This window comes from Bos javanicus, chromosome 9 (assembly GCF_032452875.1).
Source record: "Bos javanicus breed banteng chromosome 9, ARS-OSU_banteng_1.0, whole genome shotgun sequence".
NCBI lineage: Eukaryota > Metazoa > Chordata > Mammalia > Artiodactyla > Bovidae > Bos > Bos javanicus.
The window spans coordinates 32717065-32732965 of NC_083876.1; the positions used below are offsets into that span (position 1 = coordinate 32717065).

At 40.3% G+C, this 15901-nt stretch overlaps 1 protein-coding gene across 1 annotated transcript in view; it reads right to left on the minus strand.

The window, feature by feature from the left end:
• The window catches only part of SLC35F1 (solute carrier family 35 member F1), a 425018-nt gene that overhangs the window by 81590 nt on the left and 327527 nt on the right, over positions 1 to 15901 (minus strand). The window contains exon 3 of the mRNA XM_061427467.1: positions 4197 to 4324. Within this exon, the coding sequence (XP_061283451.1) occupies positions 4197 to 4324 (128 nt within the window). The remainder of the gene's footprint in view (positions 1 to 4196; positions 4325 to 15901) is intronic.

Genomic DNA, 15901 nt, shown 5'->3' on the forward strand with positions numbered 1-15901 from the left:
CAAACTATGGATATATGCGATAATTCTGATGGACTTAAGGGCATTATAGGTTGTTGGACCATAAAGAAGGCAGACTGCCAAAGAATTGATGCTTTCAAACTGTGGTGCTGGAGAAGACTCTTGAGAGTCCCTCAGACAGCAACGAGACCAAACCAGTCAATCCTAAAGGAAATCAACCCTGATACTCACTGGAAGGACTGACGCTAAAGCTGAAGCTTCTATACTTTGACCACCTGATGCAAAAAACTGGCTCACTGGAAAAACAAACAAACAAACAAATCCTGATGCTGGGAAAGACTGAAGGCAGAAGGAGAGTGCAACAGAAGATGAGATGGTTGGATGGCATCATTGATTCAGTGGACACTAACTTGGGCAAACTCTGGGAGATGGTGAGGGTCAGGAAGGCCTGGCGAGCTGCAGTCCATGGGGTCACAAAGAGTCAGACATGATGTAGTGACTGAACAACAACAGGGCATTATGCTTAGTGAAAAATGCCAATCTCTAAAGGTTAGGAAACTAGAATCATGGCATCCAGTTCCATCACTTCATGGCAAATAAAGGAGAAAAAGTGGAAGCAGCAATAGATTTTACTTTATTGGGCTCCAAAACCATTGCAGATGGTAACCGCAGCCATGAATTAAAAGATCTTGCTCCTTGGAAGGAAAGTTATGACAAACCTAGACAGTATACTAAAAAGTAAAGAGATCACTTTGCCGACAAAGGTCTGTATAGTCAAAACTATGGTTTTTCCAGTAGTCATGTAGGGATGTGAGAGTTGGATCATAAAGAAGGGTGAGCGCTGAAGAACTGGTGCTTTCTAATTGTGGTGCTGGAGAAAACTCTTAAGAGTCCCTCAGCCTACAAGGAGAGCAAACCAGTCAATTCTAAAGGAAATCAACCCTGAACATTCACTGGAAAGCAAAGACAGATGCGGAAGCTGAAGCTCCAATACTTTGACCACCTGATACAAAGAGCTGACTCACTGAAAAAGACTCTGATGCTGGGAAAGATTGAGGGCAGGAGAAGGGGGTAATAGAGGATGAGGTTGTTAGATAGCATCACTGACTTATTGGACATGAATCTGAGCAAACTCCGGGAGATAGTACAGGACAGGGGAACCTGGTGTGCTACAGTCCATTAGGGTCACAAAGAGTTGGGCATGACTTAGCAATTCAACAACAACAACAAACAGGTTAACTACCATATAATTTCATTCTATGCATATTCTCCAGTTCACAAAATCATATAGGTGCAGAATAGAGTAATGGTCGCTAGGGATAGGGATGAGGCTGGTGGAATGGGTGTCACTTCACAGGGGTTGCATGAGGGATTTCCTTTGTGGTAATGGAACAGTTCTGAATCCTGACTGTGACAGTGGTTACATAAACCTACACGTGGATCAGACTGGGTACAGCTACAGAGGAGCCTGGTGGGCGGCAGTCCATGGAGTCACAAAGAGTTGGACACTCCTGAGTGACTAACACACACACACACACACACACACACACGCACACACACGAGTGAAGGAAAAGAGATGAAAACTGAATCAGGTCTGTAGTCTAGTTAACAGTATTGTACCAATGTCAATATCCTGGTTGTGACATTATATGAAAGTCATACAAAATGTCACCATTGAGGAAAAGCTGTGTGAACAAACAGTTCAAAGAATCCTATGCAGTTTTGCAGTTCCCTGTGAGTTTATAATCATTTCAGAAATATGTATTTTCCTCTCATGTTTCATGTATCAATTGCTTGTGACATTTAATCCTCAATTTGGTGGATGAACTGAAAGGGCAGGAGGATAAAACATGGAGAGGCTCTTCATCACTGTTTCTAAGAGAGTCAGAAAACAAAAGTACCTGGTGTTCTGCCAGCTAGTAATGAGGACTGTCTTGTAGAAGCAGAAGTGCCTATAAAAATGGCGGTGGGGTCACATTCTATTATCTCTTTCCTCAGAAAATTTCATGGCTCTCTTACAAAATTAAGCCAGACTCTTCATCCTGGCATTAAAGACCTCCTCTTGTATGACCCCAACTTAACTTTCTAGCTCTGTCTTCCTTTATTCCCTTGTGAGCACCCATTGCTTCAATCTGTTCTCTGCACCACAGCCTGACTGCCTTTAAAACTCAAATGTGGCTTCCCACGGCACTTAGCTGAAAGACTCAAACCTTTGTGCTGGCTGTCAGGACTTGTGGAAGCTGGCCCCCGCCTCCCTCCCCAGCCCATTTTGTTTACCACTCTTTTCTTCACTCTCTTTGCTGAGTCACAAGCCCTTGCTTACCACCTCATCATCCTCACCATGGTCCTTCCCACCACAGAGCCTTGCGCATGCTGTCTTCTTTGCTTGAATCTCTTTCTTTCCCAACTAATCTTCCACTACTCTCACAAATCTCACTCCATCAGCATTCCCTTAGGAAAAAACCTCCCCAACTTTCCAGTTTAGGTCAGGTCATTCTGACAAATGTCCTTGTAGAACTGAGTTGTTTTCTTTTTTAAAACCTTTAGCCCTGACTATAATGATTTTGTTGCTGTTTAGTCGCTAAGGTGTCAAACTCTTTTGTGACCCTATGGACTGTAGCCCGCCAGGCTTCTCTGTCCATGGGATTTTCCAGGCAAGAATACTGGAGTGGGTTGCCATTTCCTTTTCCAGGGGATTTTCCTAACCCAGGGATTGAACCCATGTCTCCTGCTTGGCAGATGGACTCTTAACTGCTGAGATGATATATCCATTCACTTGGTTATTTAACCAAAAGCTGCCTTTCCCATTTCCTGGAAGCTCCATGAGAATACAGAAAGTATCTATTTTGTTCTTTTGTTCACAAGTGTTCCCTCCCTAATACACTGACTTGAACACAGAAGTATTCAGTACTTATTTTTGAAGTGACCGAATGAATCTAACTGGAATAATTATTCTCCAATCATATTCCTCAGGTTTCCTGCCCCTAAGCTTTTGAAATACAAAACAACAGTACCAACATGGTTCCAAGAGCAAACACCTTTTCTTTTGACCATTTATTATTATTTAATAGTTTTTTTTGGTAGGAAGCAAAATGGTTCTAAAATTGTTAGATTCAACTTGCTTTTTCACTTTCGCCATCCCTTGCTCAGTAAGTTATAATGAAGAAAAATGTATATCGGTAGCATTATTATTTTTCTGCCTTTCTGCAGAGTTAAACTTTTTATAGAATGCAGCATTAAACAGGGTGTGAGACAGTTAATTTGAGAGAGGTGTTGGATGGATCAATGGTTGTGCATAGCATGGGTTGAACAAAACACTTGAGGACAAGGGGAACATTGTTAAAAACCTTGTCACTGTTGACGAAAGGAAACTGCAAAAAACATTTGTATAAATCCCCACAGAACTTAAGCAACCAGTAATTGGTTGTGAATTTTCAATGCTTAACAAAAGAAAACAAAGGTCAACTGGATTTCCAAAGGGAGACGTTTCCTTTTCATGCTCCCCAAGCCAATTTGTAAGTTTCCATTCTGCACTAATGTGCCCAGTTCCACCATGAAGCCAGTGTCCCTCTTTCTTCTCCCACTATATACACTGGTATAGACATTCCAGGGCCCTCCACATATGGGTAGAGAATGGCTGGGAATTTCTGTGTCCCAAAACACTGGAAATCAATGCAATTTAATTAAGTTCTTTAAAAATATTTTTGAGCGTTTATTATGTGCTGGGTTTCGTATGAGGTACTAGAGATTCAAAGGTGAAGAAGATATCCTTCTTGCTGTGAAAGAGCTCGCAGCTTGGTGGAATAGGTGGAAATAGTCAAACAGCATTCTTAGGTAAGTCAGACTATGAAGACAGAGCTTTAAAATGAAGTGTTGGGAGCATACGAGAGAGAGACGGAGGCGTGTGTTGTCATTGTGGGGCTTCTGGGGGTGGGTGGGACCTAGGCTGGGTTTGGAGCACTGTAGCTGTTTTCCCAGTACCCATCTACCTCACTGCTCCCTTAATGAGTGACAATGGTTCTTGTGGTATACTAAAATCAAAGAAGAAAGAGATGTCCAATTACATGTGAGTTAAGAAAAATTAAAAGAACACCAATATAAAATTTAATTTTTAAACATTTGATTTCCTTCTCATTGCAAAATCTACAGACTAGTATTCAGATTCCCAAGTGACTAAACTTAAAGCAAACTACATCTATAAGATGATACGGAAGATAAGAACAAAAAGAGCCGTGTACCTGGATACTGGTCAGAGTCGTGTACTGGTAAGCCTTGACCACCAGATAGTTTGCTTCCAAGTCTATCAACCCCAGGATCATGTATTTCCACCATCTTCGTCGTAAAATCGCCAGGAGGTTTTCTTCTCCTGCATTACAAAGTTAAAAAGAAATGGATTACTTTCTGAACACACTAAGAAACTATATTTAGAGGATGGTTGGATGGCATCACTGACTCAATGGACGTGAGTTTGAGCAAACTCTGAGAGACGGTGAAGGACAGGGAAGCCTGGCATGCTGCAGTCCATGGGGTCGCAAAGAGTTAGACAGGACTTAGCAACTGAGCAACAAAAAAGCATTATGCTGCTGCTACTGCTAAGTCGCCTCAGTCGTATCCAACTCTGTGCGACCCCAGAGAGGGCAGCCCACCAGGCTCCTCTGTCCCTGGGATTCTCTAGTCAAGAACACTGGAGTGGGTTGCCATTTCCTTCTCCAATGCATGAAAGTGAAAAGTGAAAGTAAAGTCGCTCAGTCGAGCCAGACTCATAGCAACCCTATGGACTGGAGCCTACCAGGCACCTCCATCCATGGGATTTTCTAGGCAAGAGTACTGGAGTGGGGTGCCATTGCTATAAAAAGCATTATAGTAGTATATATATATTTTTTACCATACCTCATCAAACTTTTAAGTAAACAAATACATGAGCATGTCAAAGAATGATGTTTTTACTTAGTTTACTAGACTTTATGGTAGATTTCAGCCCTTCAAATTAGTGCCTATCCCAGAGCAAGACAGGTTTTTAGTTCATGATGTGAACTAATTTTCTCATGAACATTAGAAAAAAAATTTTCTCATGAACATTTGAAAAAAAACTAGGTGAAGTAAAATGAAAAGGAAAAGTGTTCAGAAAGGCTGCATAAACACGTGAAATCCAAATCATCCTAAATGTCTGGATTGTGGTAAACTAGACAAAAACAGAAAGAGGTGGTCAAGTGGAGAAAAGCCTGTGCTCTGCTGCAGATCTATAGTCAGGCTCCAGGATGCCATGAGGAGGGCTTGCTCAGCTCTGAATCTTACATTCAGGCGGTGTGTGGGGGATGGGGAGACAGAGGAAGCTGGGGGTCACTCATGGACGAAAAGAGTGCCATGGGCCTTGGCTTCAATACTGCCGGCAACTGCAATCTTCACATCTTGCTTAAGCTGGTGGCATCAAAACAGACTTTGAGCTGCTTAGTTCATCATCCTTATTCTTATATATTGCAAGCCTGAAACATAACTTTTCTTAAAGTAGGGCAACATGTTATTAATAATTATAGCTTTCTGGGGCCAACTTGTGAAGTATTCTTAGAAGATGTGGAATACGCAAAAACCCTGAGTGAATGGTGATTCTTGATACCAAAGAAACAATCTGAATATTTGGCCCACAGTATGCTTTCTCTTTGACTTCTTTGGTGGCTTAGTGGTAAAAAATCCACCTGGCAATGCAGGAGATGCGGGTTCAATCCCTGGATTGGGAATATGCCCTGCAGAAGGAAATGGCAACCTGCTCCTGTATTCTTACGTGGGACAGAGGAGCCTGGCAGGCTACAGTCCATAAGGTAGCAAAAGAGTTGGAGATGACTTAGCTACTCAACAACAGCAACATGCTTTCTCTTGCTTTTCCATGTGTGAACTGCCCTACATGGACTATTCTTATGCCAGCCTTCAAATGAAGAAGCAGCCTAGACTCTACTACCAGGAAGCCTTCCTAGATCTCTCACTTTGATCTTCCAAGACTCAGCTGGGTTTCCTTGCTATGGGTTCCTTTAACAGTCTTTATGCCACTGATACAGTATTATCTCCCTGTATTATAAAAGTCTGTTTTCTTGACTCTGTTACTCATTAGATTATTAATAATTTGAAGACAGTGGCAGTGTCTCAGTCACCACTCTAAGACCCAACCATGCATGGACTTGTGAGTAGTCAATAAATAATACAGTATCTATGAACACATTTCACGTTCAATAATCTCAGCAATGTTAAATAACATTGAAATTGAAATTTTTAATTTTTAAAATATGTATACTATAAACATTCATGCTCCAGACAATGAAAATTGTTTTCTAGTTAGAATGTAGACAACAGCTGACATAAATTAATTTGGTGACCATTTTGCACAATTAATACTCCATAGATAGGACATAAAAAGGTCAATGGCATATTGAACCACAAAGCTGCAATTTTAAGGTCACAAGTCATTGTCTCAGTTAATTTATACGATGAACAGAGAATTGCTAAACTCAGAGCACACCAGCCACATTTCAATATGTGACATTGAAAATCTAGGTCACGGTGCTGTTTGTTTCACCAATCAATACATATTCAAAGTGATAAAGATTCAAAGGGATGATTTGTTTCTTGCTGTTCTGTTGAAGAAGTTGGCAAGCAAAACACTAAACAAATGCTCCCAATTGTTTCATTTGAGCACCTGAAAATGTACAACACGCTTGCTTAGCAAAATTATCCAGAAAGTCAAGAAAGCACTTTTTATTTTGGCTGAGCAAAAAATGCAACCCTTAAAAGGACTGCTTAGGGATTTATCTACATGACTGTCATTAACACTGATGAATGATAGGTCATTAAAATTCTTTCTAGAATAATGAAGATATATTCTTAAGAGCCTTTGTGCCAAAGTGCTTTCTAAACCTCATGAAACGGGGCCATCCATAAAAACACTAGCACAATTGGTAGTATGTTAACATTTTGAAGAAAAAAGAATTAAAAAAAATTAACTAGGAGGAGTAACATAATCTATGGGTGGAAACTTTAGAATTATAATTTGGCATTTAAATGGGTTCTGTTATTATTTTATTATCAGTATGTTCAAATATAAATAAAAAGCACAGAGAATAATACAATAAGGTAATCTTCAACTTGATTTAATTAGCGTTAAATGTTGCCATGTTTGTTTCAGAATTTTTTCCTTGAGAAAGGAAATGCTGAAATGATGAAACTGAAGTCCCCTTTGTGCACCTGCCAGATTCCATTCCCTTTCCTCCTTTCTTACATTTCCATCTTGATATTGTTGCGTATCCTTCATGGTCACATCTCTGTTATACATTTTCTACACGTGTATGCATTTGTTCAGTAATTCTGTGTATTTATTTTCAGCTGTGCTGGGTCTTCATTGCTGACGAGACTTTCCTCTCGTAGCAGCGAGTAGGTGCTGCTCTCTACTTGTGGCGCGTGGGCTTCTCACTGTGGCGGCTTCTCCAGTTGCGGCCCCAGGCTTCAGAGAACAAGCTCAACAGCTGCGGCGCACAGGCTTAGTTGCTCCACTGCGTGTGGGAGCTTCCAGGACCAGGGATCCAACCTGCGTCTCCTGCACTGACAGTTGGATTCTTTACTGTTAAGCCTCCGGGAAAGCCCTACAAATGTATGTATTTAAGTGAAAGTTTATTGTATGTCCTGTACATGTCATCCTTCTAGGGTTCTTGAAACTCAACACTTTTCTAGAAATATATCCCTATCTTATATGTAGAGAATAAATGTAATGTCTTTCAAATATATATAATCATATATAATAATATCATCTATAATATATACGATCATATATATATGACATATATAAATCATATGTAATAATAATAGATAATCACATTTTATGAATATGCCACAATTTATCCAGTTTCCCACTGATAGACACCTAAGTTGCTTCCAATTTTTCTCTAAAGAACATCCTTGTACATGTGTATCTCTATAATTGGCTTAAGAGTTTAATTTTGTTTTCATTCTCTTTTTAAAGAAATGTGGAGTATGCAAGTGTTCACAAATGTGTAAAACATAGTTAAAGGTACCCTCCTAATTAAGTAATGTAGCATTCTGGCAACAATAATTATGGCAATAATTGAGAATAGACAGAGAAATTATTAAACAGTCTTGGTCATGTGAGTCATACCTTATTTCACTAAGCATCAACAGCATGATCAATGTGTTTTTTTTTTCATTTTCATAACAAATACTTATATGATACTATGTATCAGCCAGTGTCTATGTGCTTTACAAATATTAATTTACTTAATCCTTATAATAACCCTGAATGGTAGGTATTTCTATTAACTTTATTTACAGATGACAAATCTGGGACCTGGAGGAGTTAAGTCATTTGCCAGAAAATTCACAGAGATGAGCCAGAATTTGAACTCATGACAATCTGACATTAGGTTTCATACTCATTGGTACTGCACTATTTTTCCTCACTGGTTTGTAATTATGGCACTGTCCCCAGGAGTCATTCATTTCTCATTAAAGGAGCTATCATGACTTGTTTACCCAAACTCTTCTGCAGGGTGACCCGTGGCCAACTCCAGGGAAGCGCCCATCACCTTGAAGCCGACGTGCAGGGCGCCCCCTGGCGTTGCCGGTGCCCAGTGGCCCAGCCCTGTGTCCACCCCTGAAGCTGCTTTGGGATTCACAGGTGTCCCACCACCATCAGTTCAGTACCAAAATGTTGATGCCTCCCTGTCTAAGGCTTTAAATCAAATTGATGACTTAACAAAGTCTAATGATAAAAATTACTGTTACATGCTGTCGGCTAGTTGAAGCCTCGGGCATAATAACAATGGTCGCACATCGAGTAGGGAGAGCGTGGCGGTGGTTAAGAAATAACTGAATGAAGGAAGAGGAAACCCCTGTGCAAAGAACTGCCACATTCACGGCAGCGACTGGAAAACAGAAGGGCCTTGAGTCATAGGACTCTTGCTCACCCCCAGTGGTGGTCTGCGCAGAGAATAAAAGGACTGCGAGACAGCATCCGAGGTGAGTTCAGCAAAGGGAACAAGACGCTTCATTATTCTCGGGGCTGCATTTTCATTAAGGGCTTTCATGGGTGGTGTGATCCTGCAAGGTGTTTTTCTGCAAGAACAGAACTCAGCACTCACTGCACAGAGGGTCCGCAGCGAGGGTGAAGCCCTGCACAGGGGGAGAGACCCCTGCCTGAATGAAGCCCTCCTCGGCTCCGGCTTGAAGCCATAATGCCATCTTCCTTTACCAGAACTCCAAGGGACGAGGTTAAATATTCATCAGTGAATTTGAAAAAAAGGAATGACTGACGATGGAAGTTTTAATTACTCACCTTTAAAAGTTGAAATTTAGGATTAGGAAGTAGAATTCAAAACCATTCTCTTTCCTTAGAAAAGTGAACCAAGTAAATGCCCTAATAATAAGGAAATGGAAATGGTTCACAAAAAGAACTGTAACCAATTGCACCTCATATTATGAATCCCAGGGTAGGGATGGACTGTAAAAAAAGACAAATAATGAATATTTAAAATTGTTTTGTACAGTTTCATTCATTTTTATTATTAGAGCCAGAGAGTGAGATTAAGAAGAGCATAGAAAGCCATCCTTTATTGTTTTAGCTTAATAGCAAACAGACCTTGGTTTGGCCTCTGATGTACATTAGTAGTATAAGTTGGTTAATGGGTCTGAACCTTAATTCCTCTACTGTAAAATGGGGACTGTCACAAAAATTTAATAGGGCACTGTAGATTAAAAGCAGTATGAGTGTCATATTTAAGCTAATATCTAATGCCAGGTATGTGCACAAAATGAGCTAGCGAGTACTGGGATCCTAGGATCCCTGAATCCTTGACCAGTCACACACCACACATGTGCTCAGCAAGTGTGATGGAGACTGCATGGCCCAGGAAACTGAACTCTCTTCGTGTCTCATTAAGGCTTTGGCCGCACATCCTGTCTCTTACTCTTGTGATTGTGATGGATCACACTGCAGCCAGCATATGATGCTTGTTTGTCCAGACTAGAGGCAGGCTGAGGGCTACGTCCTTGACCTTGATGCCTCTCCCCCGGGCCAGATCCTCATCGTGGCCCTCTGGATCTCACTACTTGATCTGGGAATGGAGGCCATGTGAACATACCCTTGAACTAGACCTGACTTTGTTTCCTGAGACGCTAATCCGCCTTTCCAGGGTAGGGGTCTCTCAGGAGGTCCTTCCAAGGTGTTCCAAGGTGACCACATTGTCTGCCCATGACAAGCAAAACACAGAAGAGGAAACCACACAAAAGGGTTCAAAGAAAGCCGAGAGGAGAAGAGGCACGGCCTCAGTTCCCACTTAACTCTTTCCACATCCCTCTCACTCAAGCTCCCACTTGGTCTGCACGTCCCAGGCTAAACTCTCCCTCCCACGTGAAGCTTCCCTGGATTCTCTGCTCCCCCCTCAGCACTTATTTCTCTTTTTCACATCTCCTCAACTATGCCTAGCAGAGTGATTTAGACAAATTATTACTCAACGTAAGACCTTGTTATCAAGGTAAGATATCTGAATAACACCCTTAAAATCTACTCAGTCATCTGGCTGTTTTTCAGAAATGCCTAACAAAGGTTTAGAAAAATATCTAAAAGCAACTAAAAATGAAACATAATCACATAAAGTTCTGGTGGCCGTGACTTTAAAAGTCACACATGTGTAAAAATGACTGTGTACAGGATAGGTTTTTAAACAGTAAGTTTACTTTATTTTTTTCAAAGTTACCTTTTTGCATCGATGAGTAAAACAAAGTATTCTAGCTCTAGTTACAAACACAAACCTTTCTGATGCAAAAACATGTACACATGGTGATGAAAATCTCAACTTCTCAACATGTATCTTTCTATGTATATTACCCTTTTAAACATGAAACAGAGCTCTTAAATCTTAGAAACTTTTTCTTTCTGTTTTTTTGAAGTTGTCATCTTTTATGAAGCTAAGACACACAATTTTATGTGGCATACCTATACCCTGCTGCTGCTGCTGCTAAGTCACTTCAGTCATGTCCGACTCTGTGCGACCCCATAGATGGCAGCCCACCAGGCTCCCCCGTCCCTGGGATTCTCCAGGCAAGAACACTGGAGTGGGTTGCCATTTCCTTCTCCAATGCATGAAAGTGAAAAGTGAAAGTGAAGTCGCTTAGTCGTGCCCGACTCTTCGTGACCCCATGGACTGCAGCCTACCAGGCTCCTCTGCCCATGGGATTTTCCAGGCAAGAGTACTGGAGTAGGGTGCCATCGCCTTCTCCTACATATACCCTACATCCTTTGAAATAGAAAACATTCCTGTGTTCTTGATATGTCATAGGAGAAAAAACACAATTGCTAACATTTTCTTCTTCATAATAATATAAGGCAGTATGAGTGTGCCTTATATTGATAGTAAGCCTACTTAGATTTTACCATAAAGGCTATTACAACAAATGGATAAACAAAGAGCTTTTCTGAAAGTTCGGGACATCTAAAACCACATCCATGAAAACTGCACACTGACTATTAAACTCTGTTGACTAAAATCTAGGTGTTACATATTGCTCTACCTCTTAAGGAAAATAATGTGTGAGATCCAAACAACTCCCCCAAAGTCCATTCAGAATTGAAAAACTAGATACACATTTAGAGCATCCATTTAATATTCTTAGAACACTGTAAAGAATGCAACGACTTGCATGGCTAAACACTGTCACTGTTGATCACTGGAAGAGGAACCTGAAAATATTAAAGATGTTCAGTTGTTGTATGATCAAATACGAACCAATACTATTGTCCCATACTAGGGACATAGAAGGCTTTGAGTCATGCCTAGTGGCTAGAGACTCAGATCTACTGGGCTAGAGACTCTGCCAAATGGGCAGTCAGTCATGCCTACATACTGGAGCTACAATTAAAACCCAAACACAGAGGTTCCAGTGAGTTTCCATAATTGGCGAGATTTTGTCCATATTGTTACACACTGGTGCTGGAAAAGTAACATGTCTTGTTTCCATTGGCAGAAGACCACGGAAGCCCTGGACTTGGTACTTCTTTAGGACTCTGTCCCTTGGTTGATTCTAAATTGTATCCTTTTCCTGCAATAACTATAACCATGAATGTAATAGCCCTCAGGGAGTTCTGTGAGGCTTAGTAAATTTCTGAAACCGGCAGTGGTTTGGGGGACCACAGTTCCATCTGTGAACCTGCAATTGGCCTCAGGCGTGAGGGTGTTCTTGTGTGGACTCTAAACTTTCTTGTTTGAACTAAGCTCTCACACTGGTGTGAGGTAAGCGTAGTGTTGAGGCCGTGCCCCTAAAACTTTGCACTAGGTTTTCCTCAAGCACAACTAAAGTTGTTCCTCACTTGCTCAAGAACTTGAGTACAGTATTTGGCACATCTCAACAAAACCAGAACCCAGAAGAACCCTTCATGTCTGAATTCAAATTAAAACGAGTGTCCTTTCCAGGTGATTTTAAACCATGTATGTGATTAGTTGTGGTCTTGAAAAAGTATTGCAACTTTGCACTTTCAATCTACATGTTCCATCATTATAAAGACATCACTTACAATGGGAAATACTGTTCATCAGCTCAAAATGGTTAATGATAGGTTGGCTGTGTGTATGGTGGGCGGGGGAGGTAGTGGATGCTTTGATTTGAAATTATTTAAAGCAGTCATAATGCAGTGATGGACGAATATAAATCGATTTTCATGTGGCGAGTCTGCAGAGAGGAAAATGTATTTGTCTTTTTTAATGACAAGACTATTTTCCTTCTCTTCATCCCATTTTGTGAAAAGTGACCCTATTTGCCTTCTGAAGGTTTCCCGTAATTGGCTCTGATGCCTCCCGACATTAGCAGATGAATCTGTCAGCTCTGTGAATTTTGTTTTGAAGAAAGAGCTGTGTAGTGGCTAATGACACACGATGTGAGGGGGAGAGGCCAGAGCAGCCGCCTCCGGACTCCTGCCACTTGCTAAGCGTATTCAAAAGACAGCATGACAGAAGGTGCCAGGCTGAACTCTTGAGAGCTGACCTTGAGCTCTGACATGAGAGCATCTGTCATGATGGACACATAGGTTAGACCCAACATGGGAAATCAGCAAGAGGAGCATCAGTGGGCCAGAAGCCTGGCTAAGCAGAAAGCTGGCGGCCTCCCCTTTCCTGTCCGCGCTCCCATCTCCCGTCCCAAATGTCAAGCACAGATCTACCAAGGCCACTTCTGCTACCTGACATTTATTTTTCATTGAAAACCATTTGTCAGGACAAGGCCAGAGGCACCATATACTTACTCTCTCATTTAACTGCCACGCTGTATTCTAGGTTAAAAGCGTGGCATCAGTGCTAAAGTACTGACTCTGTCACTTAACCGGCTGTGTCACTTTGAGAAAGTTTACTCATTTACAAAAGGGGAAGAACACTGCTTAGTTGAAAGTGTTGCTGCACCAATTAAATGAGAAAATGTATGTAACGTTTCTGGCTTCCAGTAAATACTTGGTGAATGACAGTTTTTCTATTAACAGCCTAATGAAGAAGCTATTTTTCAGATCATGAAATCGGGTTTTGAAGAAGTTTAAGCAATTTGTCCAAGGTCTGTCCTGATTTTTACTGCAAAGCATTCACTATTCTAAGAAAGATGCTTTTTGTTTACAAGATATGTTTAATGCAACAAATCAGAAATGTTTTTTACTTATATAATCTTTCTGAAATTAAGTTCAGTAAAAAGAGGCAACATCTTCTGAGCAGTGCAATAATGGTATGCAATGTATACTTTAAAAACACATAGAATACACATATATATATTTTGAAATATATTTCCATCTGAAAATATGGAAGAATATATTCATTGAATTAAAGAATTTTCATTCTACTAACCTAATGGAAATGAGCACCATAGCACCCAGATTATCATCTTTAAAAGTTTCCACCAAAAGAAATAATAATCTTGGAGAAATAATCGATTGCAGATCTGGGTCAGGAAATGTAATACAAGTCAAACCTGGAACATTTCCTTATACAAAAGAGCAAGGAAGCAATAAAAATTACTTGAGTTGTGTCAGAAGGACTCAGAGGCCAACTTGAAGTGTCTTTCATATAAGAATAATGGAAATGGATTGAAATGCATCAGATAGATTTAAATCCATGAGTTCATAAAGAATCCAAAAGCAACAGCAATAACAAGAATCACAACCAAACAAATTTAAAAAACTAACTGGTCACTATTGGAAGATAGTAGTAAACCAACTCATTATTTTGAAGATTGGTAAAGGAAAATAATCAAGTTTTCTGCTCAAGGATTCTTATATGAACAATGCCACTAGGTAGCTAATATTTAGTAGATGAAGGGAGATTGTTCTTTATGGTATTACTCTAGCTAATGAAGAGGAAATAAGAGAATTAGAATACCATTATTTTTGTACTCTCTAATGAACTAATGGATATATGCCTTGAAGGTTAAGCTACTGGCATTTTAAAGAAAGAGTCAATGAATGTTTTATGTACTTCCAGATAGAGGAACAAAACACTACCTATGGAAAAAAAAAGAAACCCAACCTGATCGAGTCTCAGGATTTAACTATACCAATTTCTCAAATATAGAGGTCACAAAAGTATGTGTTGACACTGCTATATTTAAAATGGATAACCAACAAGGACCTGCTGTGTGCACATGGAACTCTGCTCAGTGTTATGCAGCAGCCTGGATGGGAAAGGAGTTTGGATACCTGGATATGTCAGCTGAATCCCTTCACTGTTCACCTGAAACTATTACAACTTTGTCAATCAGCTATACCCCAATACAAAACAAAAAGTTAAAAACATATGTGTTGAATTGCTCTAGAAAGATTCAATTAGCAAAAGTCCATATTGAAGGTGGGAGGAGAAGCGGACGACAGAGGATGAGATGGTTAGATGGCATCACCAACTCAATGGACATGAGTTGAGTAAACTCTGGGAGTTGGAGATGGACAGGGAGGTCTGGTGTGCTGCAGTCCATGGAGTCGCAAAGAGTCAGACAGACTGAGCAAACTGAACTGAACTGAACTGATACTGCGGCATATACTGTAGGAGAGTTTCCTCAGTTTGGCTTGGAGGATGGCAGGGACAGCAGCAACTGAGAATATGTCACAAATGCAGACTCTCAGGCCAACCTGAGACTCAGAATCAGCATTTGATCAATTGCCCAGGCAATGTGTATGCATCATAGTTTGAGAAGCAGTGACTGTGTGGGCCACATGATTCTCAAACAAATAAATTGCAATTAAAATGAAGTCTGTAGGTTAAAAGAACTCAAGAAAAATATCAACCACATGCAATTTGCAGACCTTATTTGCATCCTGATGCAAACAAACTGTGTATCTATTAGACCATTAGAAACGTGAACACTGACAGGATATTTGGAATTACTGTTAATTTTAAATATGATCACGATATCATGCTTATGTTATTTGTAAGCTTTTATCTTTTGGAAACACACACTGAAATAGTTAGAGATGAACTGATATAATATCTGAGATTTAATTTAAAATCATACAGGAAGTGGGAAGTGGCAGGAGTTAAGAATAAAATAAGCCTGACTATGAGTTGAAATTTGTTGAAGCTGATATACTAGCTCATAGGTGTTCATTATACTATTCTGTCTACTTTCCTATACGTTTGAAAATTTTCATAATAAGAAAGTTATAAAGAGAAGTTCCACTGTGAAGAGAAAGTTTAGCTGGTAGACGAGCGCTGGCTGAATGTCTGATTATCAGCGGTGTCTATGTGCCTGCAGCCCTTTAAAGCATGTTACTGGTGTAGTCATATTTCCCTTACAGTGTCTTTCAGTTGCAAGTGGAATTATCCTCTTTGACAGTCAGAGAATGCAGAAGTTGGAATTCTGTTTCTTTCATGTCCTCATTTCAGTCTCGGAGGTCAGGAAGAACACTTCGTGATTCACCCTTAATAAC